Source organism: Talaromyces rugulosus, chromosome V (genome assembly GCF_013368755.1).
Source record: "Talaromyces rugulosus chromosome V, complete sequence".
NCBI lineage: Eukaryota > Fungi > Ascomycota > Eurotiomycetes > Eurotiales > Trichocomaceae > Talaromyces > Talaromyces rugulosus.
In genome coordinates this window covers 4391413-4417730 of record NC_049565.1, presented here as the reverse complement: position 1 = coordinate 4417730, position 26318 = coordinate 4391413, and the positions used below count along the sequence as shown (strand labels likewise).

Genomic DNA, 26318 nt, shown 5'->3' with positions numbered 1-26318 from the left:
TCTCAACATCTGTTTCAAGTCAACCATCGTAATATTTCACAGATTGGGAAAAGGGAAGAGGAAAAAAAAAAAAACAAACAAACAATGCAGGGCCCCGACCTCGTCTTGACGTTGATACTTCTGGCATCATCTGTCTTTGCGGTTCCTCAAGCCCTTGGTGCAACGCCATTGCCATCGCCATCTAGCAGTCACCGGATTAGCAGCAGCCCTTCCAGATCGCCCAGCAGCAGCTTGCCGATACGCGTGGTCTCGAGCTCACCATCTGTGCATGCATCCCCTTCCTCGCGGAGACCGTCGCCGTCAAGGCCAGTGTCCTCATCACCTTCTGTGCATGTCGCTACACCTGCTGCCGTATCGCCGTGTGTCTGTGCCGCGGAGACCGTCACCGTCACTTTTTGTCCGGCGGCTTCGCCGTCGTCTCCTGTAGTACATGTCCCTTCTTCACCTCCTGCTCCTCCTGTTCAAACTCCGGCTGCTGCTGCTGCTTCACCTGCAGCTTCAAGCTCTTCTCCGAGCATCCGCCCGTCCTCATCTCGGTTTTCTTCAGTCCAGGTTCCATCTCGTGTTGCCTCGTCAGTACCCGCAGGAGGAGCATCACCATCGCCATCTTCTTCTCCTCCGCCCGCGGTAGTCGCCGCGGCTGGAAGTCCAAGTCCTTCTCGTTCTCCGTCTTCGCTGCCAGTACAAGTCGCTCAAACGCCACCGGCGGCTGCTGCTGCTGCATCGCCCAGTAGTCTGGTTGCCGTTGCACGTCCAGCTTCACCGTCGAGCCCGGTTGCTGCTGCTGCTACTCCCACGCCTGTTGGTGCTGTGGCTGCTGCGGCTGCGTCCCCGTCTCCGTCTCCGTCTCCTCGGCCTTCGGTCTTTTTGACTAGGCGTATTCTACATAGGCGTAATTGGCGGAAGGATGGCGGTAAAGGAGACGGTAAAGACAAGGACGGCAAGGACAAGGACGGCAAACATAAGAACGGTAAGGATAAGGACGGTAAGGACAAGGATGGCAAAGACAAAGACGGTAAAGGAGATGATGGCCGCGATGGAGGAGGTGACGGTGACAATGACGACGATGGTCATGATGATAAAGGCAAAGACGGTCACGGCCGTGACGGTGACAAGGATGGCCAGGGCAAGGATGATGATGGCCACGATGGTCACGATGACAACGACGGAAAATGCAAGAATGGAAAAGATATCAATGGAAAATGCAAAGATGGCAAAGACAAGGATGGCCAAGGCAAAGATGATGATGATCATGACGATAAAAACAACGACGATCGAGACAAGGATAATACAAAGCATGCACGTGACGGTCGTGACGGTAAAGGAAAAGATGACGATGGAAAAGACAAGGATGGAAAATGCCACAGTGGAAGAAACAAGGACGGAAAATGCAAGGATGATCAAGACAAGGATGGCAAAGACCACGATGGCAATGATGGGAAAGGAAAAGACGGCAAAGACAAGGGCGGAAAAGATGATGACGATAATGATGGAAAGGACCACGATGGAAAATGCAAGGATGGAAGAGACAAGGATGGGAAATGCAAAGATGACCAGGACAAGGATGGGAAAGACAGCATAAAGCATGCCCGGGATAATGGTCCTGACAGTAAAGGAAAAGATGGAAAAGGAAAAGATGGAAAAGATAAGGATGGAAAAGACAAGGATGGAAAAGACAAGGATAGCAAAGACAAGGATGGCAAAGACGATGATGGCAAAGACGATGATGACAATGATGGAAAAGACAATAGAAAATGCAAGGATGGTCAAAGCAAAGACAAGGACGGAAAGTGCAAAGATGATCAAGACAAGGACAGGAATGACCATGACGATCAAGACCACCTGAAGCATGCCCGTGATAATAGTCCTGACGGCAAGGGAAAAGACGGAAAAGACCGTGATGGTGACGATGATGATGACGGTAAAGGCAAGGATGGAAAGAGTGGAAAGAATGGAAAATGCAAAGATGGAAAAGACAAGGACGGGAAAGATAGGGACGGAAAATGTAATGATCAAGACAACGATGGGAAAGACCATGATGGAAAGGATCATGATGGGAAAGACGATGACAAAGATCATGATGGAAAAGATCATGATGGAAAAGATCATGATGGGAAAGATCATGATGGAAAAGACGATGGCAAAGATCATGATGGAAAAGATCATGATGGGAAAGATCATGATGGAAAGGACGATGACAAAGATCACCTGAAGCATGCCCGTGACAATGGCCCTGATGGCAAAGGAAATGATGGAAAGGATGGAAAAGAAAAAGATGGAAAGGGTCGTGACGGTGATAATGACGATAAAGAGAAGGATGGCCATGGAAATGATGGAAAGGATCGTGACGGTGACGATGATGGAAAAGGAAAAGACGGCAAAGGAAAGGATGGAAAAGATCATGACGGTGATGACGATGATGGAAAGGATGGCAAAGGAAAGGATGGAAAAGGTCGTGATGGTGATAAAGGAAAGGATGGAAAAGATCATGGCGGTGACGATGACAATGATGGAAAAGATGGCAAGGATGGAAAAGATGGCAAGGATGGAAAAGATGGTAAAGAAAAGGATGGAAAGGGTCATGATGGTGACGATGACGATGATGGAAAAGATGGCCAAGGCAAGAATGGCAAAGATGGTAAAGGAAAGGATGGAAATGACGGTAAAGACAATGATGGAAAAGATGGAAAAGACCACGATGGAGACCATGACGGCGATCACGACCACGACGACGGTCGAAAAACCTCAACAACCCAACGAAACCCCAACAAGGGCCCGAAGACCGTGACTAGCTATTGATTAGTTCATCACGACTTACTCCTCAGAAGAAGAATTTACTCAGCTCGAAATCTTGCTATACATTATTTTTGAGCATTAAAGACTGTTTTATCGTACAGGATGAAGAAAGAACATTAGAAAGTTGTGATGGGTTTCAAAAAAAGAAAGGAGTTTTGTGTTTTTAATTAATTCTAGATCGACTTAATAAAATGCAGTGATTTTTAATTTACGAATTGGACTATGTTATTATTTATATTTGAATGTTCAAATGAGTCTTGTCTTGTTGATGTCTATTATCAATTGATAACAAATATGTAGGGCTAACTGGTTAGGGTTAGGGCAAATGTGCACCCAATGTTGACATCAAACCGCCCTTCAAATATCATAAAACATCTAATAATAAACGTGAAAAAACGATTCATTCGTTATGACAGCATGATTCATGCTATGCAAAATAATTCTGACAGATACTTATAAAAAAAATTCCTCAAAACAGCCAGAAAGAAAGAAAACGCCATAACATTGAATAATCCCATCTCATTCATCCAACAGGGGATAGAAATCTGTATCATCTTGCATTTTTTCAGCTTTAGGGTATGAAACAAGTCAAGATAACGAAAACGAAAATGAATATCCAACCATTCGCCAACCGTAGTAATATAAACCCCCAGACCAAGGAGCACCGACAACGAAATACACAAGAAAAGAAAAAGAAAAGAACTAGCACAATGCAGTCGTATGAATTATGACAAGTAAGAAAGGAGGACAATCTCCCTGCCAGGAGAGATTTGTGGGGATATAAATCAATGCCAATATATGAGCCCAAAAAAAAAAAGAGAAATCATCGGCTCTCGGTTAGCTGCTATGAGACCGCAGCAACAACTTCTGCTGATGTCTACGTTAGAAAAGGCTTGGGATCAAATCACTGGAATTGAGCCACGTACCCGCTCTACATCAACGTCCTGTTCCCTCTGAGAGACCGTGTTCTCTGTTGGCCCCTTTGTGATTGAGGCAGAGGCAGTGATGGCGCGACCTTCCATTCCCGGTCGCTGAGATCGTCCATCATGGTGTCCAGAGTGTCCCTCGCCTGATAGTCGGGATTCCTTGTTCTTCTCGAGGAAATTCCCACCAAGCGTTGCGCATTTAAGAATGGTTTGGATCATCTGGTTCTTCTTCAATGGCTTCGATAGGTATTCGTCCATCTGGGCCTGGATGCATTTCTCCCGGTCTCCCAACATGGCGTGGGCTGTAAGGGCAATGATCGGTGTTCGAGACAGGTTGTTCTCCCGTTCGTACTCTCGGATCTTTGCAGTGGCTTCGAATCCACCCATGACAGGCATTTGAACATCCATGAGAATGACATCATATCGACTCCGCATAATAGCCTCCAAGGCCTCTTGGCCATTGCCCACCACGGTGACTCCATGGTTGCATTTCTCAAGGATCTTGACGGCCAACTTTTGGTTAACTTCGTTATCCTCGGCAAGGAGAATGTCGAATGATCGCGAGTGATCAGTAGTGATGGGCGTTGACCGGCCCTCCAAAGCTGGTATCATGCCATTTCCAAGATCAATAGGCTGGCATGGCGTTGTCATATAAGACGTAATACCCAGGTCGAGAGCAGACTTTAAGCTCACGGATACAACTGGACATAACAGGACAATGGGGATGTATTTGAATTCATCAAAAGTTCGCAGGCGGCGCGCAGTATCGACCGTGTCGACAATGATGACATCGTATGCGTGGCCTGATTCTTTTCCTGAAGGGTCGTGAATTTCTGGTGGTGGGACCTCGTCCTCGTCCTTGACGACAAGAGGCTCCAAGTCCAGCCTCTTGAGCATTTGTGTAATTTGCTCGGCGTGACCCCCAGTGTGTCCTTTGTCGATGAAGAGGACACGATGGTTTTTATAAGGCGCCAGCTGGGAACTGATGACATTCAAGGACTGCTCTGCGAGCTTCACGACACAGGTGAAGTGGAAGGTACTGCCATGGCCGTATTCGGATGTAACCCAAACATCACCACCCATAAGGTTAACCAAACGTTTCGAAATGGAAAGTCCAAGACCAGTGCCTCCAAATCGACGAGTGGTCGACCCATCTGCTTGCTGGAAGGTATCAAAGATCAGGTCAAGTTTGTCCTCTTCGATTCCAATTCCAGTATCCGAAACGGAGAACTCGAAAGCATACTCGTCAACAGCACATTGCTCCCTTTCAGACTTGCTGATTGTGAGCTTGACTTCACCGTGTTCGGTGAATTTGATGGCATTTCCAACCAAGTTGAGGATGATTTGGCGAAGACGGAACGGGTCACCGATAACATAATCAGGAACGGAGCTATCCACCTGGTATGCGAGGTTGAGGAATTTTTCGTTGGCCTTGACAGCCAACGTCTTGAGAGCGTTGAATACAGTTCCTCTGACTGTGAATGGGATACTCTCAATGACCATCCGGTTGGCTTCGATTTTGGAGATATCTAGTATATCATCGATGATGGTCAACAAACTGTTGGCCAAGTTGTGAACGACGTTCAACATCTCCCGGGGATAAGGTTTGAGCTCATCGGTGTCCAAGGTGAGTTGAGTCATGCCGATGATTCCGTTCATGGGGGTTCGGATCTCGTGACTCATATTGGCCAAGAACTCGGACTTGGTGCGGTTGGCCAACTCGGCAGCCTCCCTGGCTGCGGTGTTACGTTGGATACTGTCACGCAGGTTCGACACCATCTTGTTGATCTTGCGTTTCAGCTCGTCCATTTCACCAGAAGCGTTGACGGTGATCAGTTTCGTAAAGTCACCATCAGTGGCGGCATCGGTGATTTCTCCAAAGGCACGGACCTGTGAAGTCAGGTTTTCGGCCATGGTGTTGACGTCTTCGGTGATTTCTTTCCATCGACCAGCGATACCTTCGACGTTTGCTTGACCACCCATCTTGCCGTCGACACCGACGTCGCGAGCAACTCTCTTGAGCTCAGTAGCAAACTTGGCTAGACGGTCCACCATGTTATTGATGGTCACTTTCAGTGTCAAGATTTCTCCTTGCGCATGCACCTCGATCTTTTTGCTAAGGTCACCCTTGGCAATAGCCTGCGTGACATCGGAAATACCTCGCACTTGGGAGGTAAGATTCTGCGCCATGGTGTTGACGTTATCAGTGAGATCTTTCCATTTACCCTCTACATTATCGACCTTGGCCTGACCGCCAAGGGTTCCATCTGTGCCGACTTCTCTGGCCACTTTGCTCACTTCAAAGGCGAATTTGTTTAGTCGATCCACCATGTCATTAATGGTATTTTTCAGGTCTAGAATTTCACCCTGGACGTTGGCGGTGACCTTCTTGGTCAGGTCTCCCTTGGCGACGGCAGTGGTAACGTCAGCAATCTCACGCACTTGGGTTGTAAGATTGTTGGCCATTCTGTTCACGTTCTCGGTAAGATCCTTCCAGGTACCCTCGACATCGTGCACGGTAGCCTGGCCACCGAGTACACCGTCTGTACCGACTTCCTTGGCGATCTTGGTGACTTCCTGGGCGAACTGGCGCAGTTGATCCACCATGGAATTGATAATATTCTTGAGCTCGGCAATTTCGCCTTTGCAGTTGGCCTGCACTTTTTGGGTCAGATCACCCTTGGCGACGGCCTTGGTGACTGTAGCAATATCACGCACTTGCGTGGTAAGGTTGTTGGCCATTGCATTGACATTGACCGTTAGTTCGTTCCACATTCCTTGCACACCTTCAATTTGGGCCTGACCACCTAGCACACCTTCTGTTCCGACATCACGGGCGACACGAGTCACCTCGGTCGCAAAAGTACGAAGTTGGTCCACCATGGTATTGATAGTCTGTTGGAGCTCAAAAATCTCACCGTGGGCACGGCTTTCAATCTTCTGGGAAAGATCACCATGGGCGACGGCAGTGGTGACGGTCGCGATTTCTCGCACCTGGTCGGTCAAATTCTTGGCCATAATATTGACATTTTCAGTAAGTTCTTTCCAAATACCATGGACACCAGTAATTTGAGCCTGTCCTCCGAGGATTCCTTCGGTACCGACTTCACGGGCGACACGAGACACTTCACTACCAAAGACTTGCAGCTGGTCCATCATGGTATTGATAGTACGCTTGAAAGTGGCGATTTCAGGGTCCATTTCCAGCGGGTGGATTTGCACCTTCATGGAGAGATCACCATTGGCGACTTGAGTGATAATTCCACCGATTTCACGCAAGGCCTTTTGGAAAGCTTCGTTGGCCTGTTGATGTTTTCGCAGTTCTCGTTCCAAGACACCGACGTCTTCGTGTTCTACCTTGACCAAGGTGCGTCGCGTATGTTCTTCTTGTAATTGGAGCTCGTCTCTAACACGGGCGATGATGCCCTTTTGCACACTGATCTCATGGGCCTGTTTTTTAACATAGTTGTGAAGGGTGGTGATATGGCGAAGGGCGTCGGCGTCGGTTGGTATAAGGGAACGGCGAAGTTCAACAGTTTCGTCGGGTTCGACATCGTCGTCGTCGTCCTCTTCGGTGCTTTCGTCGTCGTCCTCGTCGTCATCATCATCGTCTTCTTCATCGGAAACATCGTCTTTGACCGATTTGGCAAATTTACGTTTCAATCGCCGTGATCGTTGGGGTTTTGTGGATTGCTGGAGGGAATATCAAGTTAGAACGATGGCATGGCCGAAGGTTGAAAAAAGATAGAGAGAGAAAAAGGTCAACACTAACTGCTTTAATCTCTAGGTCATGAACACGAGCTATGAGAGCCTGTATTTCGGATTCCAGCTCTGCTTTCCCGGGCGATGCGTCACCAGGCAATTTGATCTTCTTCGGATCTAGGCCATTAGACTGGCTTTTGGGCGAAACGCTTGCATCGTCGGTTGGGGCAAGCTGTGGCTGGGCAATGCTCCGGATCAAGGCAGCTGTAGCCTGGAAGGAGTCTTCACAGCCCATGGTGATGGTTTGTCTTGTTTTGTGATGCGTCTCTATGGTTCGTGTTTGTTCTTATCAAGTCCTTGCCTGTCCAACGGACGGAGAACTGAATCCGTATGGGTGACGGCGAAGCGGTGTGTCTATGCGTGCGACATGAGGTCCTGCGTAGTTTGAATTACCGCGACCAAGTATCGGGGCGAGTAGACAGTAGATAAACGGGGGGGGAAAGACGCTTTGCGCCACTGAGTGTGATAAGGGCGTTGAGAAAGAGCGCCCAAACGGGGAGAGGGAGGGCACGAAGAAATCCAAAGAAAAGCCAACTCGAAAGAGCAAGCGAACAAGGCGATCCGGGAAGCGAAAGGTTTTTTCCCTTCAACGGGCGCGATGATCGAACTCGATCCAAGGGCAACAAAATGTGAGAGATGCAGAGTTGAAGCGAGATAGCGTCTCAGCAGTTGCCGAAAGCCAAGTCGAAGCCGGGGCGGCTGGGGCTTGTTTGGTTGGCGAGGGGGGTGGGCCAGTCGTGAGGGCAGGAAGGCCCGGCAAGACGCGAGAGTCAATAAGAGTCGGCGTATGCACGATGCAGTCCTGTGGCCGTTTTTTTCGGGATTATTGTTTCTTCCCACTCTTTGGCACTTTGCCCTCTTGAGACCGAACAAATGAATATTTTCCGTGCTCTCCCTGTGTTTCTTTTCGCCTCAGGCTTCCGGCTCGCACTGACAGAGCGCAGTTCTCCAGGGGGGGCCGCTAGTCTGAGCTAGCCCCGCTAGGTTTGCCCACATTAGCCCTAGAGAGCCTCGCGGGGCAGCCTATTGGAGGCCGGCGGTGGGGCCAGGCCGCGGCATGTCTGTTTCTTACTGGATTCGATTCAGATAGAGCGGGACTGGTTTGCGTGCTGAGCGCCCTGACTGGTCCACCGCCCGGTCGGTGTGGAGGGGACGGGCGGGGCGGATTCCTAGCGCGCTCCCGCCGAACCAGCTCGTTACAGTAATGCCTTGTTCTGTACCGTATCATTATTACTCTGGCATACTACAGAGTGCTGTTTAAAGTTGTACTCATATTACGTTACTACCAATAATACTCCGTACACTCACATTTATCCTGCCCTGGCTATTGTGTACGGCCCGTACTCATACGAACCCAGTTCCATAAATTACGGTCATGCTGATTATTGCGAAGTTCGAACTGCACCGCAGCGTTCCGTGGGACGGCCACGCGCCATCTGGGGCAGTTCCTCTGCCGCGCTAGCCTGTTTGGGATGTGGGAGCCAAACTTTGTTCTCGCCAGGGGAGCATTCTTATTTAATATTATTTAATATTAATAATACTGTGCCACATTATTACTATTATCCTCAAAAAAATATATATATGGATTTATTATTACTGTCAAACACGTTTTTTGGTCAGTTTCATCTTCTACCAAGTGGTGCGCAGCCGATATGTCCTAGCTAGCCCGAGCAGATTCACCGCCTCTCAGGCTACGTCATGCAACAGAATCATGAAGCACTAATAATATTCACCTTGATTACAAAATTACAGAGGTGTGTATTCTCATTTAATTGGAAATCTTTGATTCATGAACCTCGCAGCTGTCTTCCTCGGCGTCGAACCATTCCTTTTGTTCTTGCCGATGAACATATTGATGAACAGGTTTCATGTCCACCCAATCATGCAACTGACGTCAACGTCAGTCCTTGCTCAACTTCTCCTTTTTTCTTGACAGCTCGCCCAGGATGATCTGTGCGATAACACACGATCAGCTGTGTGGTCAGTCCGGAATCTGCAGGGTGACCACGACGTCATATGACGGATATACTGCAAGGGTATTCCTTGTATGTTGAAAAATAGTCGAGAGACTCGGAGAGTGTCATAGACACATCATCTTCTTCGACAATAATAATCCTAGTAGTAGTAGTAGTAGTAGTAGTAGTAGTAGTAGTAGTAGTAGTAAATCGTTGACCGCATCACGCTTTGACCATTACATGTTATAATTGCGATGTTCCTGCAGATCTAAAGACGGAGAGCATGAGCCCCGTAATTGCGAGATATAGTATGGAGTACGGAGTACAGAGTGCGTACATGTACTGCTGCCATGTGGACCCAGCGCGGATATCACGTCTAATTAAATACGACCGTTAATGTCATTTCGACCCTCTGTCTAATATTGGTGCATTTGAGTAAGACGAATGTGGAAGTATGTTATTTTGTCCTATACGAGACATTAAACCCGTATCACATTATCCAGCGATGAGACAGTCAATATGACTTGAATAAAACCAGTCTTCTTTGAACTCAACGGATGTTCAAATATATATGCACTTCATTGATTACATGTATTTATAAACCAGACTTATGCTCGGACTATTCATCAATTGTTTCTGCCTCAGGCACCCAGGCACCCGAGACCGGCGGCAGCGCGGGGCACAAACAGCACTGCTGGCGCCGCTGCCTCTCCGTATCGAAATTTGATCCCGCCCGAAAAGAGTCATCGGCGCACAGCCAGGTTCCTTCCGGGCCTGTCCAGTTATTCCAGATTCAGCACCATTCATTCCTCTCCAACCCAGTGATTGCCCTCGTGCCCGACCGCAAGCAAAATGGCGTCTGACATGACGGCGCCACTGCTGGATGCCCTCGCCTCGTCCGATGGGCCTCTTTTCTCGACCGACGCTTTCCCCGCCGTCCCCTCGTTGACGATAAAGGCTTCGCTTGACCGGCTGGGCTCGCGGTCCATGGTTGAATATGAGACAATTGACAAGGAAATCGCCGTGCTGACCGAGGAAGGAGAATCCATCGCCGCCTCGGGGTCCCACGAGGCCAAGGTGTTTGAAGCCGTTGTCGCCGCCCTCGACGGATTGAAGATTGGAGATCTTCCCGGCGTCGTGGGCAAGGAGGTCGCCAAGGTCGGCCAGGGAAACGCTTTCAAACGCGGCTGGATCAAGAAGGACAAGGACTTGCTGAGAGCAAGCACGGACAAGATCCGCGACGAGACCAGAGAGCAATTGCAGACCGTCAAGGACACTCACACCTTTCCGGATGCCAAGGTCATTGCTGATCTGAAAAAGAGGAAACTGATTACGCTTCAGAAAGTTATCAGCTTCAAGATTTCCAAGGGCCCCAAGTTCGCCAGAGAGTTTGTCAAGGAAGAGACCGATTTGACGGCAGAAATGCTGGCCAACGGATCATGGAAGACCGCCCAGTTGAAGCCTTACAACTTCAAAGCCAAGGGTGCGCCCACCCCGACCGGAGCCCTGCACCCTCTGAACAAAGTGCGACAGGAGTTTAGAAACATTTTCTTCGAAATGGGATTCGAGGAAATGCCCACGAATCGTTTTGTCGAAACCGGTTTCTGGAATTTCGATGCCCTCTACGTTCCACAACAACACCCTGCCCGGGATCTCCAGGATACTTTCTATATTGCAGATCCTCTCACGGCAGACCCTCCTCGCGAAGACCCTCCCAACGACCCTCATCTGAGGAAAGCATCGTCCATGCCATCTTCCGCCAAAAAGACCGAGGACAAGCCTCTTAACTACCAGGAATACTGGGACAACGTACGTGCTGTCCACGAGTCGGGCAAGTATGGATCTATTGGATACCGCTATCCCTGGAACCCGGACGAGTCGCTGCGACTGGTTCTCCGAACACATACAACGTCTGTATCGACATATATGCTACACAAGCTCGCCGCCAACCCACGACCGGCCCGGTACTTTAGTATCGACCGCGTGTTCCGCAACGAGGCCGTCGACGCCACTCACTTGGCTGAGTTCCATCAGGTCGAAGGTGTCATTGCCGATTTCGGTCTTGCCCTGGGCGGTCTGATTGGATTTATGGAGGTGTTCTTCGCCAAGATGGGTATCCATCAACTGCGCTTCAAACCCGCGTACAATCCTTACACTGAGCCGAGTATGGAGATCTTTGGATACCACGCGGGACTCGGTAAATGGGTCGAGATTGGCAACAGTGGTATGTTCCGGCCGGAAATGCTGGAGCCGATGGGTATTCCAAAGGATATGCGTGTGTATGGATGGGGTCTGAGTCTTGAGCGACCCACGATGATCAAGTGAGTACTTTTCGTCATATAATATGTGTGACGGTTTGGTTGCTAATGCACTGTTTCTAGATACGGAGTGAGCAATATTCGAGAGCTTCTCGGCCACAAGGTCGACATCAACTTCATCGAGACGAATCCTGCCGTTCGCCTCGAAAGGGATTAGATTTTTTTTTTATGGGAATTCTTTTTATGTGATTGAATTGAACGAAACGACCAGCGAGGGAAAACAAAAAATCATTCAAAAGTGCATTCTGGATATATATTATCTATAATAGAGAAACTACATCCAGTTTAAACAAACAAAGATAAGAATAGGATACCATCGTTTTTTCTTCATTTCAGATGTCAACATTGACCTCAAGAAAAAGAGAACATTGAAGAAAATGTCCCGCCCGTATCTGTGCCTCGGCTCGTGATCTTGAAATCACCGCGGCTCTTCAGTAGGCGGAATATATTATTATATATCTGATATTCGGCTGATGTTTTTTTTTTTTTAAAAAAAAAAAAAGGTTTACGTATTCTACCTCCTCTCTCATGGAAGAATAGGAGTGAGGAGGCTTTGATAGCCGGTAGATAATTTTAAAATGCAGCACGCAAGAAAGAAAAAAAGAAGAAAAAAGAGTGTCGTATCCTGAGCCTGGGTTCGGCCCGTTTTAATTGGAATTGGAATGGGTATTTTCTTTTGTTTTTTGGATTTTTAATCTTCGGTAAACTGCAAGAAAAATGTGATTTTTCCCTTTTTTTTGTAGATCATCATATCCTATTTGGTGTATTAGGTATGCGATGATGAAAGGGTCGTCTTTCTTTTTGTCCCCAAAATGAAAACTCCATTCTCCCTTCCACGAACCACCAGTCGAATGCGTATCATTTCATACAGATATCTAAAATAGTGTCAGTCATATCACATTTTGCGTCCGAAATGTTGAAGCTAGATCTCACCATGACTTCTTATTCTTCTCAGAAAAAAAGAAAGAATTTATCGCTGAGCGCTCCACACATTCTTCAGGTAGCCGTCACGCTGGGCAAGGCGGTTGAGCGAGTCATCAGCCTCGCCACGGGCACGCACGAATCCGCTCAGAGCGTAGACCTGGTTGTCGCCGGTGTAGCGGCCGTTCTCATCGACATTGCCAATAGACAGCTGGACGGAGGCGTGGTCGTTGGCCTTGATGATGCGGTTGGTGGCCGAGCATTTGCGGGGGACGTAGCTGTTCGAAAAGAATTAGTTTTTTCTCTCTATGATTTTGGGGACTCCTTTTTTCAGAAAAAAAAGAGAGAACAAAACGTACAGATCGACAATCTCTCCCTTTTCGTTCTCCATTTTGGCGAATTGTTCTGTGGTGTTTCGTCTGGACGGGTTGGACGGTGAGGGAGAATTGGCTGTGGCCAGCGATTGCGGCCCGGAAAAGAGCAATATCGGTTGTGGGTCATGTGACCTGTTATCGAGGCGGCTTTTTAATGGCTGGCCCGGACCCACTCTCATGTATAACTCTTTTGATTCTATAATAATACTCTCTACAATACTGTGTACAAAATATTTTATTATTGTGCTTACAGATTGCTTGCAGGATTCTCCTTCAAAATGTCCTTTTTGAATCCCACTTCAAGCTGGCGCGGCCCATCCTTGCCAAACTTGACCAAAATCACTCTATCGGGTTCGCCTTTCTTCCCAGAACCCTGAAGCTCTGGACCCGGATGGTCCAAGGACAGCACCGCGCGTTTATCAGCAAGAAGCTTCATGCTCCGAGGACAAATAAACATATCCGTCCAGGGAGGCGATCCAGCATGCACAAATTCCAACAGCTCGGCGCGCCGACGCTGTCTCTCCGTAGGATCACTGCTCGCTTCTTGATCCAAAAACTGCGAGACAAGCGACAAAAGAACGAATTGGGGCGGGTAAAGCATAATCTCTCCAGCGCGGGCTTGCGACAGCCAAGCCGAAGCGCGCAGAAATCGGGCCTCGCTGATTTCAATGCCCCCGTCAGATGTCGGCGTTTGGATTTCTTGTCGTCCACCTTCTGGCAAACCTTGAGCAGTGTTGTCTGGCTCTGACAACTCAACGATGGGTAAGAAGTATAGATACATCTGTGTTGTAAATCTTTTTGGTAGATTCGGTGGCGTAATCCAATGGGTGAATGGGATCAACCCGTCTATCAAGTCGTAAGCCAAAAGGAAGAAAGATAAAAAAAAGCCACAAAGCAAAAGAACTATCGGTATTAAATAAACGTACCTATATCCGGCTCAGCCGCGTCGTTTTGCCCACGAAGCCAGTCGGAAAACGTAAGCTTGTCAGCGTGGATATCTCGCCTGCCTCGTTCCTTTTCGGCATCGTTGACATGCACCAGTTTCCCCGAGACGCGGTCCTTGGCAAGCAAGATGCCGCTTTCTTCAAAAAGCTCGCGGATTGCAGCTTTTCGATAATTGAGGGCATCGTCATGCCGTTTGGTATCTGTTGGGGGTGGACACTCGCCATCTTGGTTTGCCGATATATTGCCTCCGGGAAACACATGTGCCGATGCAAATGAAGTCGAGGTCTCGACTCTGTGGAGCAAAAGGACTTCGTTTTCTGGAGATATGAGGATGACGCTGGTGAAATATGATTTATTATTATCAACAATCCTATCAACTGCACATGTAATTTACGTAGTGGGTTCTGGCAAAGGGCTTACCTCGAGCTTGGCCGAGGGACTGCCACCTCCTTGCTCTTCGCTGCCTTGGTCGACATTTTTGAATGACCAGATAGGATTTCTGGGCGACTGCTTGGTCTAGAAATGGTAGAGAATTTAACTTGGCCAATCTTTACCGAGACGTGACTGTATTTATCTGACAGCGCGCTATAGCAGTAGAATAATGCTTGCGGTGAACGGAACTTGGCGTAGCGACAATATTTTGGCGGCGTGATGGTGTTTCCCAACCTGGGAATAAATGACATGTCTATGTAGAAACGCGGACACCAGAAAGAAAAGAAAAAAAGACAGTTATTAATATTCAGATAGCGCTGACCTCGGTTGCATAATTCTTCTATGCCTGTCTAATGCAAGTAGAGGTTGTCAGCAACACGGCTAAGCGCGGGGAAAGCTGCAGGGGCCGAGGCTAAGATACTTGCAGCCTCGAAGAACAGGGCCTCAAGGAACTCCAGGAACATTCTCTTCACTGCAAAAACTACAGCCAATTAATCAATAAAATCCTACAGCAGCTAGCTCAAATAGACCATGCTTCTAATTTCAACAGCCATTTTAATTAGACATTCATTCAAAGACATCAACTCATTTTAATTACAATCAAACTCTTTTTTTGTTCCGTCGTCGACATACGTCTTCGTCTACGAGTAGAGCTTCTTGTCGTAGCTGTGCAGACCGTGGACGTTGCCTTCAGCCTGGGCACTGCCACTGCGAAGTTCAAAGCGGATAGTCTTGTTGTTCACATTGTCGTGAAGCTCTTGGACGGACTTGACACCGAGTTCCTGCAGCGAGTGCTGGATACCGGCGACAAGGTATGGAATGAACTTGGTCACGGAACCACGGTCCAAGACAGATCCGGAGACACCCTGGGCCACGAGAACGCGATCCTTTTCAGAGAAATATCTGGCGGTACCAGCGTTGGTTTTGCCAGACTTCTTGTCTTCCATGGCGTCAATGCTGCCCATTCCACGGTAGGCCTTGACAAGCTGGCCCTCGCCGCTGACAAAGTACTCACCAGGGGACTCGGTGGTACCGGCGAGGAGACCTCCCATCATGACAGTGGAAGCGCCCATGGCAAGACCCTTGACAATGTGGCCAACGTTCTGGATACCACCGTCGGCAATGCAAGGAACACCGAAGCGGGCTGCGAACGAGGTAACACTGCGGACGGCCGCGGCTTGGGGACGACCGACAGCCATGACCTCCTGCGTGATGCATGCACTGCCGCTGCCCATGCCAATTCTCAGGCCATCGACACCGTTGGCAATCAAGTTCGCAGCTTGTTCGCGGGTGACCACGTTGCCGCCAATAACCTCAAGCTCAGGGAATGTCTTCTTGGTCCATTTGAGCATGTCGATCTGGTAGATACTGTTACCCTGGCTGCTGTCAAGAATGACAATGTCCAGGCCAGCGTCAACGAGCTGTGTCAACCGCTCCTTGTCGGCTTCTCGCGTGCCAATAGTGGCAGCCGAGAGAAGCTGCTTGGAGTCGGGAAGCTTGGAAGCCAAGGGATAGTGCAAGTTCTTCCTCAAATCAGAGCGAGAGAGGAGAGAAACAAGATTTCCATCCTTGTCGATAATAGGAAGCTTTCCCTTCTTGGAGTTACGCAAGACTTCGTTAGCTTCAGACAAGGTAGTGCCGGAGGGGGCAGTAACGAGATCAGTAGACATGACTTGGGTCACTGGATCTTCGTCGGAGGTGTGGAATTGGATATCACGGCTGGTGACAATACCAATGAGTTTCGAGCGAAGTGTGCCATTTTCTGTTTCAAAACCTGTCAGTCTTTTGAACTAAAATCTAACAGTCCATAACAATATATGTGGTGTTGGGGTATATTCAGATAGAAATCTTGTTCTCCACATGGCAGCTCTCGCTGCTAACGGTGGAACGAAAGTTATATAAAAAGAGTTTGAAACATCATAATAATCCAGAGAAAAAAAAAAAGAGAAAAAAACTCACCAGTCACAGGAAATCCACCGAATCCCCAGGTGGATTTCAGTTCCTTCGCTTCGGCAACAGTGGTTTTGGGAGAGATAACAACAGGATCAAGAATGAAACCGTTCTCATATCTCTTCACTTTGCGGACCATCTCGGCTTGGTCCTCAGGAGTACAGTTGTGGTGGATAACACCAAGGCCACCGAGGAGGGCCATGTGGATAGCCATGTTATGCTCGGTGACGGTGTCCATGGGGGAAGACAAAAGAGGAGTCTTCAAAGAGATCCGCTTGGTGATCGGTGTATCAAGAGTGATATCCGAGGCGGGAAAGCCTAGGGAACGAATCAGTAATGAGGCCAGCACATATTCTGCTTGCAACATATCGCACCAACGTAGCCAGGCAAGATCAAGAAATCATTGTAAGTCAAGGCACCGTGCTTGTCCGAGTCAAGCAGGGCATCGACATCCAAACCATCTCTGGTTGGATAGTCGTTCTCCAAAACCTCCAGGGCTTTGGTGTAGTCCTGGATTTCTGCTTTGGTAGCCATGGCGAAATAAGGGTTGGAATATATCGTAGTCTCAAGAAAAACGATAATAAACCAAGTAGAATGAGAAAATAGTCAACGGAAGCAACGGTTAGAGGTTCCTGTTGACGGGGAAGAGTTTCCTTTCCCAAAGAAAAGAAAGAAAAAAAGAAGAAGAGAAATTCGGGACGAGCCCGCGATAACTTTTTTTTGCGCTGTGGGCCGACCCTGCGCTAGCGCGAAGTCTCTGGCTAGGCGGTCAATGTCGGCCGCTTATCGGCCCGATAACGCCTCTACATCGGGACTAGCGCATTTTCTCTCTCATCTCTCATATACATACATACTAAGAACTAAGAAGTGTTTTTGTTGTACTTCTAACTAAGCACCTATTCAGTCCTATGATTTTTCTGCTTTCCGGCTACCTCAACTTCCTGTTAATACAGGGATAATAATATAACCCCACTAACTAGCTTACAGGCGTAGTAAATTGGTTGGATTGGTATCAATGTATATATCGGCCTGTAGGCCCTTTAAGTAAATTAGTTTTACTGTGGATATATCTATATAGCCTTACTAATTAGCTTACGGGTTTGATAAACTAGTCAAATTACATGTAGCTATATTATGGGCCTGCAAGCTTCCAAGCTTCTTAAGTAAGCTGTTGAAGTCAAACCAGCCTCGCTGCAGGTGCACCTATATAATATCACTAACTGGCTTTCAGCCTTTTTAAGCCAGTCAAGTTGATGTGCAGACCTGCAGACCCCCTGAGTACACCATCAAACCAGTTAAATTAGTATATACAGACCTGTAAGCTTCCTGAATATACTATTAAATCAATCAAATTAGTCTTGCTGCAGAGACATTTATATAACCTTACTAACCGGCTTGCAGGCTTAGCATCATGCGCCAGTTGTGTGAGAGTACCTTCTACGTGTGAAATAGTCATGGGTCAGTGTTTGCGCAGTGGAACATTGACAAGTGACACATTGGTACTATTATCTGACACTAATCTAATCTCCGTAATTATTACCGAAAAGTTTGGCTGAGTTGTGGTGGGCTGATTTAGCCTCGCGCGCTAATTGTTAAAAATGCAGCTGGTAAATGTGTTAATATGCAACACATCTTCTGCATTAACGTAGCCACGGAGGCTGTAGGGTCTAAAATAAAAAGATGCAGGATGCATGTACTTGGCCCAGTGTTGGAGCCTGCCTAGCCCTCAACAAAAAGGTTCTCTACCGAACTATGATTGAGGCATCAATCAATCAAAGAGGAAAATCCACATATTCCTATTTTCCATGCCTTTGTCAAGATGCGGACAAATCAAAGGGTTTGGGGACCATATAGGATTGAACCGGCACGATGATATACTCGAAATCCGCCATGCTATCATCCTCATCATCATATCCACTCTAATATCCTGAAGGCTCTTTTCGGTGCCTAGCACCTTTTGTAACACGTTGTTCGATGCTAACGACCAAGTATGTTCTAAGTTCCGATTCTTTCAATCCATCTAGGCGCTCAATCATATCTAGAGCCCATCTGAGTTTGACGCAAGTTTCTTTGAGCCCAAGTGCTGGTGAAAGTAGGGCCTGAAGGAGAGACGACCACTCGTCATCACTCACCGAGGCAACATCAGGCAGCGGTAAATTTCCCCAGTACACTATTTCATCCTCATTGTAATGGATGAGCAAAACTTCGGGAGCAACCGACTGCATCCACCAGATTTTGCCATCTCCGTGCCAGGGCGAGTATCGAGTCCAAAACTAGGCTAGACGCAATCATCTCCGTGTCATCCGCTGGCTTTTCCCCGTCCACGTCGTCTTTCCCAGTTTTGTAGGTCAGCCTTCGAGATGAATAAGCTCTAGGTTCTTCCAAGCCTATCCCGCAGGCTATGCGTTCTTGTACAAAACTTTGGGAACGTCGGCTAACATCTATACAAAACAGACGGTCTTTCAATGAGGGGTAAAAACTGAGGATCTCATTATCAGAGGCCAATACATGTATTATGAGCCTATCAAGGGAGTCAGTTTCAGAGAGGCTTGGCCGCCTACAATTTTTTTTAAATATATTACCTATCTGCTAATATAAAAATATAAGTATATGCATTTTCTTTTTTATATATATAATTCAAGATTCTCTCTACTAATAATATTAATGAACTGTTATTTATATAATAGCATCCGCTATTACATTTATTGGCTGAGTGTTATCGATTTCTGTGACAACTTGCGTCATCTTCTACCAATTCACTTCCCTTGACTGGAAGTTGTGAAATGCTTTATTATTGTCCCAGTTTGCTGAATATGGAGTAGATCTGGTATCTATAATTGGATTTGTCTGTAAGTCATTTTCTCGGTTTAAAGAGCGAAACAAGCAAATCTTCTCTTAACTTGAGTTTTACCTTTTTCAAAGTTATTATGGAAGTAGCAGTTCAAATTCTTTCATATCATTTTTTTTGGGGAAGATAGAACTATGGTGGTTCAAGCCACAAGTTGCCAAAGAACGAAATGTCTTATTCACGATTCTTGCTTTCAAATCGAATAAATAAACTTGGCTGTTGAGCTATTGGCAAGGGAAAGAATGGAGATCTCTGAAAGATAGTCGATATCTAACAGCGAAGTAGAGGAATAGAGAGAAAAAAAAAAAAAGGTAGGTAAAATTAAACAATTATTTATTTAACCAGGCGGGCGAGTTCTGCTAACCTTATGTTGACCGAACTTCTTAAGAGCTACCACTTTGATCTTTGATCGCACGAGAGGTTCCTTGTCGAACGCAATAGAGATCAGACCTGGCAAGCACTTTCAACATGAATAGGAGAAGAAAGACTTCCATTGTTTGGGATCAAGTTTCGGGGTATGAAAGATCCTAAACAAGGTAGTTTTGAGCCTATTCAAACCCAAATACGCTTGGTTGTCTTTGTGACGGCTGAGCCTGAGGCTATCCCCAAGGGTAGGAGCGGCCTCGTGGCCGGATGGGAGGCCTCAGGCAGGAAGGGCATCAACCCTAACCCGCGGTGCCAGATCTGGGGATAGCCTCACCCCGGGGCCATAAGGGGTCAAGCTGGTTACCTAAGCACACAAGATAAAACCTTCCCGCAGGTCCTGGTAGTTAGATTCCTTTCCCATGCTTGTTGTTTTAGAGAATCGCACCCCTAGATAGGAATCGAATATCTTTGGAAAAGGCACGTCACAGTCTTTGAATTTGGGTTTCCAGTTCACCTGGTCCACGCACAACTCTGTAACATGGATCGCCTATTTCATCTGTAGTTGTCGTAGGGTAATATGAGTTTATTTGTCTCTAGATACACAATTTCGTCCAACCTGCACATCGGGCGATTGGTCTAGTGGTATGACGCATCTTTAGCATAGATGAGGTCCCGGTTTCGATTACCGGATTGTCCATTTTTTTGAATGCATAAATACGTTTTATATCTCAGATACGGATCTATCTTTTAGGTGAAAATTCAGAGAAATTTTCCAACGGGCGATTGGTCTAGTGGTATGACGCATCTTTAGCATAGATGAGGTCCCGGTTTCGATTACCGGATTGTCCACTTTTTTTCTACGCCTGTACTCTGGACGGGCAATATTTTTTAATCAACGGCCGAGTGAAGAAGGTTTTGTGTGGAGAGAAAGTCCGTTGAATATCACGTACCATTCCGGGATTTCCACCCGCACACAGCGATTATGTATGTGAAAAAATACCATTATTTTAGGCCGGAGGAACTCTTAAAAAAAAAAAAAGAGCAAAAAGAGGAACACTGAACCTCCTCAAAGTACACCTTCATTATAAGGGTAAGGGAGGGCGCGGGGGGGGGAAGGCGGGTGGGGTAAATGTGAAAATGTATTTGCGGGAATTGGGATCTCAGCCGGGCAAACAAAACGGTCGTTTACTGCACCCAGATAGCTTCATCCTCCCTAGATAATTCTAATAAGCATACTTCTATCAATTTTAGAAGTTGAATGCAATTATTTTATCTCAATGTCAACATATTTGACTGTTGTGTGACGTACCTTTCCAAAGACGTTTGATTCCTATCTAGGGGTGCGGTTCTCTAGGACAACATGCATGGAGAAGGAATCTATCTGTCATTTCTAAGCTAGTGTTAGGAATCACACTTACACAAGATCCCTGGCCGTGACAGCCCTAAGTAGGGGACAAAGGTGCGGATGCCTGAGGCTACAACAAAGGCACTCCCGCGGAGTATTCCAGCGAATGGCCCTAGGCGGTACTCCGTTGGGAATAACTTCATGGCGGAGGTGGGAAAGGATTAGTTTGCCACACAAAGGGACTATTATATAAAGGCCTGCAAGGCCCCCTCCATTTTCTCATTTTCTCTTTTCTTTCCCATGTGGTTTTCTTGTTGCAGAGTGCTCTTAGTGCCTAGGAATTGACTCGTCGTCACACCGGTGGAAATTCGAAATGCTTTGACATCTTGGAAAGCTTCTAATATCTCTGATATCTCGCAATTAGTGTTGTCGGACGGGTAAAATTCGAGAAAACGCTGAGGGTTATAGCATACGAAAGCTCGAGGCGAAGAACAGGTAACTGTGACGGCTGAGGCTATCCCCAAGGGTAGGAGCTGACTCGGAGCCTGGTAGGAGCCTCGGGCAGATAGGGGCCTCAGGCAGGAGGGGTAACAACCCTAACGCGCGGTGCCAGATCTGGGCATATAAGCCTGTTACATAAGCCCACAAAACAAAGCCTTCCAGTCTGTCCTCACTGTGGCAATTATTTAACTATATTTCGCGTCGACCCTGAAGATCAACATGAAATCGCCTTATTCCCGGAAGGCCACAAAATTGCTTGTCGAACATGTCCATATCATTCTTCTATCAGATCTTCTGGTGCAAAAACTGTCGATGGTACTCTGCCTAGCGATGATGAACGTGATGGCAACGATGGTGACAGTAAACATGAAAAATACATACAATCTGTCATTGAAGAGGTCAGAATACGCGATCCTGGCTGGATTTCTCACCTCTTGGCCGATGAGGAACATCATGACCAAGTCTTTCAACTCCCTACTCAACAAGATCTCCACTTGAACAAACCACCCCTAGAACGTATTGCTGGGCACATGCTTGAAAGTATAAGTTCTAGTAAGACTCAGAGCAATCGTTACAGCAAATCTATCATCAAAACGGAAGAGATTACGAAGATCCTTATCGATAATCTGACCTCAGCTGCTATGAAAGCCTTAAAAAAACATCCGATCAAACTACCTAAGTAAGATTATTTTGATAGAGTTTATTAAGTTAAATTGAGACTAATCTATCCTAGTTTAATTAATATCGGTGGCTATCCTGAGGAAGCCGAAGACAAGGGGATCTATCTCCATATTCTTAAAACAGCAGACCGATTCTATCTATATATCGGACAAGCATACAAATTCAAGGAGCGTCTCGAGTTCCACAACGACACTACCAAACGAGCCATTCATCCATCACTACATTACAATATTTGGGATGAAATTAAAGTAATAAATAGATTCAGTTCTATTTTTGTGAAATTAGCAGCATTCGATCATCGACCACGCAATTCCCATGAGCAACTAATCTTGAATCTTGAAGAGATGTTCCTACCGATTGTTCTACAAACATTAAAAGCTTCTGATGTTGAAGAGTGGTTGTCCGAAAATATCCCACGAGTCTGGGCAGAGCGAGATCTGAATGTGGCTCTTCCATTATGGCAAGGATTCAAAATGGAAGGAGCCTTTTCGTATGATGAAATTAAGATGTCAAGTGAAGAATTTACTAAAATACTTCACGACAACGATGAACTTCGTCGAGAGTGGGCTATTGATTTACGAGATTCCTATTAACGTCTTCGTGAACATCTTGATCTTAAAATACAGGAAGTTTGGTTTTCAAACTTCGAGAAATTTCTGCGTGCCAAGAAACATGCGATAGAAACAGCTCACGCAGTACATCAAAAGATCGCTCAGGAGAACGCTCGTGACTTCCTTACCCGTGGAAGACAACTCCAAATATATCATACTGGTATAGGGTACTACAAGGCTACATAATCCTAATACCCGATCAATCTTGAGATTCCACGTTTCAAGCTGGGACAATATGATAAGGTGAATCCTAGAAAGAACGTGTCTGGGCAAGGAAAGGAAATCCCGGCAAATTCAACGCCAAATGGGAAGATGGATGGAAAATTTGCATTCATTAAGCCTGTCTTATTGGACAGGCCACATAGTTTGCGATACGCCCGCGATGCTCTTCCCGGTGATCCAGCCAGTCGACTAATGATATTAGCAGACACAGATCGGGGATGGATCGGGTGAACTAAGGATTTTATTAGCTAAAGGGGATTATGCTGTAAAATGCATGAATCGTTTAGTATACGTTTTCGAAGGTATAGATTACTACGAGTCTATACAATTAGGACGACGACTGCTATCTAAAAAAAGATCGGAAAACAGCAGCGGAGATGAAGGCTAAGAAGCTCTAGATTACTTAACTTACTGATCTCCCTTCGCTTAGTTAGTTCGCTAGAAAGAAATACAAAAACCACATTGTTTTATTTTATTAATTCCTATAACAGTTGCATCGAGCAGCTGGTGGCATGATTCTTCGTTTGGGTAATTGGCATAAAATCGAGGAAGCAGGCATGAAATAGGCACTAATAATCTATCACTGCTGGATCGACAGCGATGGCGTCAGACAGCTCGCGACACAATGAGCTGTTGTCGGAGACCGCGTTTTCGACGTCTACATATTATTTTGTCTACTGCATTCTTAAAATATAACTGACGCGGCCTCCTGAGTGTCGCTGCTCAGTATTCCTCCAGCGAGCAGTTGACGGTTGCAAAATCCATCACTCTTGGCGCAGTTTTTCGCAAAAATAATTCTTTGATATCCGTGTTTTTCCGCGTTTAACCACCACGTCATTCAATTTAGGTTATTGACAATATGAAATTTTAAAAAACAGCAAAAATATGTGGACAATCCGGTAATCGAAACCGGGACCTCATCTATGCTAAAGATGCGTCATACCACTAGACCAATCGCCCGTTGAGATGATCGTCCATATTTAACTATATATGGATTTTTGTGGCGTCACCCCTTGTTTAAGCTTCGTTGTACAACTAATTAGTAGTACTACTAATTTCCTACCACTGTGTGGAGTATATCTATAACTAGATCAGACTCTGTTATAAGTAATTGCATAGGTCTTCTGGTAACCGGTAACTAGGAGCTGATGTTCCATTAACACAAAATATTTTATAACTTAATAATTTTCATTGTTAATCCATCGCGTAAATTAATCAAGATAAAACAACTCTAGGCTGTGCTCATATGAAAATAGGAAGCACATAAGCGCAGTAATTCAATCACTTTTGTGGCCCGAGGCTTTTCCGAATCATCTTTTTTCACCGGAGACTGTCCCTTTAATGTGAGGTGATTGAATAAAAGCATCCAGAAACATAAAATAAATTGGGCAATTGAACGTATAATTTGGATCGATCGTACTTGCTAAGTTTAATCAATCTGACGAATGTCGTTATTATTCTATGCCAGGTTAGGTATTGAAAAATTCCGAGAATCTGAATGAAGGTCAGTCGACCATGGTCTGGTAGTCACCATAATTGCTCACAAGTCTTTACGATTTTCTAATTCTGAAGTAGGTATGACACTTCATTCGCAAGATCCCCCTTAGGAAAATTACATAGCATATCGTAATGGTCTGCGCCCGGAGGTGTCTCAATTCTTTTAAGGGCTTTACGCCCGCCAGCTAGCTTTGATATGCGTTGTCAGTGAGCCTTTCCTTACAAACCATAAACAAAGATAAGCATCTAGGGGGTGTTAAGTGGCTATCTTAAAGAGAACTTTAGCACATAGTTATTTGGTATGAAGAAGATAGTGCGTGGTGCTACTTATCGAATGTTCTAAATATGAAATTATCGTTCAATTTTGGCGGCGTCAACATTGAATTTTCATTTAAACCGGTGGCATTCATCGAGTTCTTCTAACAAATAGTGGTTTTATATATGAATTACTTAAATCATTGTGAGGCATAGTACGGGAGAGAAAGGATGATCCTTTTCCGGTCCCAGTACAGGACGACTAAAGCTATCGTGGACACAAACCTTACTTTAGGTTATATTATTAATGGTATGGCAACTAAAGGTAACTTAAAACTATTACCTGCAGATCCTGCTTAGTCGGGCTGGAGTATATTAAAGTGAACACGCCGAGCGTTTAAGCGTTATACATACATACATGTATGTATACTCGAGAGCAAAATAGTATAATTGTAATTTTGTTCCACCCATTAATACGTCAGCCATGATCCGGCGTTCTCCGATACATGGTCCCAGTCACCCTCATTCTTCCAGATAACCATGCTTTCTATCTCATCTGATCCTAGCTTGTGGCCATTATAGAGATGCTTTATAGTATGCATGTTAGACCATTTGAAACCCGAGTATCTTATCCATTCAAGCTTACCGGAAACATTCCTTCGCCTCCCCGTGGTCCGCCCACCTTGCCATCTGGACTCTCCCATCGGATGTCTCCCTCGACTTTCTCATACTCAATCCGGAGTACGTAGATGAGGGGCTCATCCTTGAAGAAAATTTTGAGCGTATTGGGGACCTGAAGTGCGGTGGAGAGATGAATAAATCCGGATTGCTGGTCAAGATTGCTGACGGGCAGTGTGCCGGACTCGGGAGTGGGTGTATCGGATGGAAGAAGCTTATAGAGGTATCTGGGAGTTGGAGCTGTCATTTTGCTGCCTTGGTTTCCTTCAATGTTCCTTGTTTAATAATATTGGTATAAAAAACAGGCACGGCAACAAAACATGTGAAGAGTCCGTAGAGTAGTGTTGATAAATGGCGAAGGTGGGGCTTCCCTCACTGCATAAATCTCGAGTATTGTGTCATTCGCGTTCCGAGCGTCGGTTCTAGGATTTTGGCACATATTCAAAAAAAAAAAAAAATATAGAAATAATAAAAATAAAATTTAAGCCGGGGTCATTTAAAATCACTGTTGCTATGTATAAAAAACATTTTCAATCATTGATCATTGATGTTGATAGCAAACCGGCTTGGGTGAGCGTCCACAATAGATACATATCATATCCTATGCTCATTAATACGATAAATACTAGATTTTAAACAGAAGCTAAACTCTGAAGAAGAGAATACAACCAGCGATTAATAATAACCTTAAATAAAACTCGATCTGAATTTAATAATAACAACAAGAAGAGAAAAGGGTAAGACAGATCACGTGATGTCAACAGCCGGCACCGGCAACGCGCCACCTTCCCCGATCGGGAGAATTGTAAACAAGGTAAACAAACCCCTCCGGCCCAGCCTTACTGCTCCTCCCTCCTCCAGCTCGTATCAACCGTCGTCTAACAAGCGCCTTATCTCGGCTGACTTGACTCATTGACGATTTTGTCGCTTCTCTC

The 26318-nt window shown here is 46.1% G+C and overlaps 8 protein-coding genes and 3 non-coding genes across 11 annotated transcripts; 5 read left to right on the top strand and 6 right to left on the bottom strand.

Annotated features, from left to right (window-relative positions):
* Positions 1–84: 84 nt before the first annotated feature.
* Positions 85–2803, top strand: TRUGW13939_10048 (uncharacterized protein; the record flags this gene model as incomplete). Its single annotated transcript, XM_035493161.1, has 3 exons — positions 85–892; positions 1325–2494; positions 2793–2803. 3 exons carry the CDS (start codon positions 85–87, stop codon positions 2801–2803), a joined length of 1989 nt encoding a protein of 662 aa, XP_035349054.1.
* Positions 2804–3633: 830 nt separating this feature from the next.
* On the bottom strand, positions 3634–7719 carry TRUGW13939_10047 (uncharacterized protein; the record flags this gene model as incomplete). The annotated part of the gene is made up of 3 exons (XM_035493160.1): positions 3634–3666; positions 3723–7415; positions 7495–7719. The coding sequence occupies 3 exons, from the start codon at positions 7717–7719 to the stop codon at positions 3634–3636; spliced, it is 3951 nt and encodes a 1316-aa protein (XP_035349053.1).
* A 2572-nt stretch (positions 7720–10291) lies between these two features.
* TRUGW13939_10046 (uncharacterized protein) lies at positions 10292–11914 on the top strand (the record flags this gene model as incomplete). The annotated part of the gene is made up of 2 exons (XM_035493159.1): positions 10292–11760; positions 11821–11914. The coding sequence occupies 2 exons, from the start codon at positions 10292–10294 to the stop codon at positions 11912–11914; spliced, it is 1563 nt and encodes a 520-aa protein (XP_035349052.1).
* An 813-nt stretch (positions 11915–12727) lies between these two features.
* Positions 12728–14473, bottom strand: TRUGW13939_10045 (uncharacterized protein; the record flags this gene model as incomplete). The annotated part of the gene is made up of 5 exons (XM_035493158.1): positions 12728–12956; positions 13038–13184; positions 13304–13898; positions 13979–14367; positions 14418–14473. The coding sequence occupies 5 exons, from the start codon at positions 14471–14473 to the stop codon at positions 12728–12730; spliced, it is 1416 nt and encodes a 471-aa protein (XP_035349051.1).
* A 597-nt stretch (positions 14474–15070) lies between these two features.
* TRUGW13939_10044 (uncharacterized protein) lies at positions 15071–16943 on the bottom strand (the record flags this gene model as incomplete). Its single annotated transcript, XM_035493157.1, has 3 exons — positions 15071–16191; positions 16389–16697; positions 16754–16943. Coding segments are annotated over 3 exons (1620 nt in total), but the record flags the coding sequence as incomplete, so codon positions are not given.
* A 1355-nt stretch (positions 16944–18298) lies between these two features.
* Positions 18299–18604, bottom strand: TRUGW13939_10043 (uncharacterized protein; the record flags this gene model as incomplete). Its single annotated transcript, XM_035493156.1, has 1 exon — positions 18299–18604. The coding sequence occupies one exon, from the start codon at positions 18602–18604 to the stop codon at positions 18299–18301; it is 306 nt and encodes a 101-aa protein (XP_035349049.1).
* A 1614-nt stretch (positions 18605–20218) lies between these two features.
* TRUGW13939_10042 lies at positions 20219–20290 on the top strand. The gene has a single exon. It is a non-coding gene; the product is annotated as a tRNA-Ala (tRNA).
* Positions 20291–20370: 80 nt separating this feature from the next.
* On the top strand, positions 20371–20442 carry TRUGW13939_10041. The gene has a single exon. It is a non-coding gene; the product is annotated as a tRNA-Ala (tRNA).
* Positions 20443–21704: 1262 nt separating this feature from the next.
* On the top strand, positions 21705–22713 carry TRUGW13939_10040 (uncharacterized protein; the record flags this gene model as incomplete). Its single annotated transcript, XM_035493155.1, has 3 exons — positions 21705–21754; positions 21801–22118; positions 22173–22713. The coding sequence occupies 3 exons, from the start codon at positions 21705–21707 to the stop codon at positions 22711–22713; spliced, it is 909 nt and encodes a 302-aa protein (XP_035349048.1).
* Positions 22714–23841: 1128 nt separating this feature from the next.
* TRUGW13939_10039 lies at positions 23842–23913 on the bottom strand. The gene has a single exon. It is a non-coding gene; the product is annotated as a tRNA-Ala (tRNA).
* A 1262-nt stretch (positions 23914–25175) lies between these two features.
* On the bottom strand, positions 25176–25630 carry TRUGW13939_10038 (uncharacterized protein; the record flags this gene model as incomplete). Its single annotated transcript, XM_035493154.1, has 2 exons — positions 25176–25292; positions 25352–25630. The coding sequence occupies 2 exons, from the start codon at positions 25628–25630 to the stop codon at positions 25176–25178; spliced, it is 396 nt and encodes a 131-aa protein (XP_035349047.1).
* Between the last annotated feature and the right edge of the window lie 688 nt (positions 25631–26318).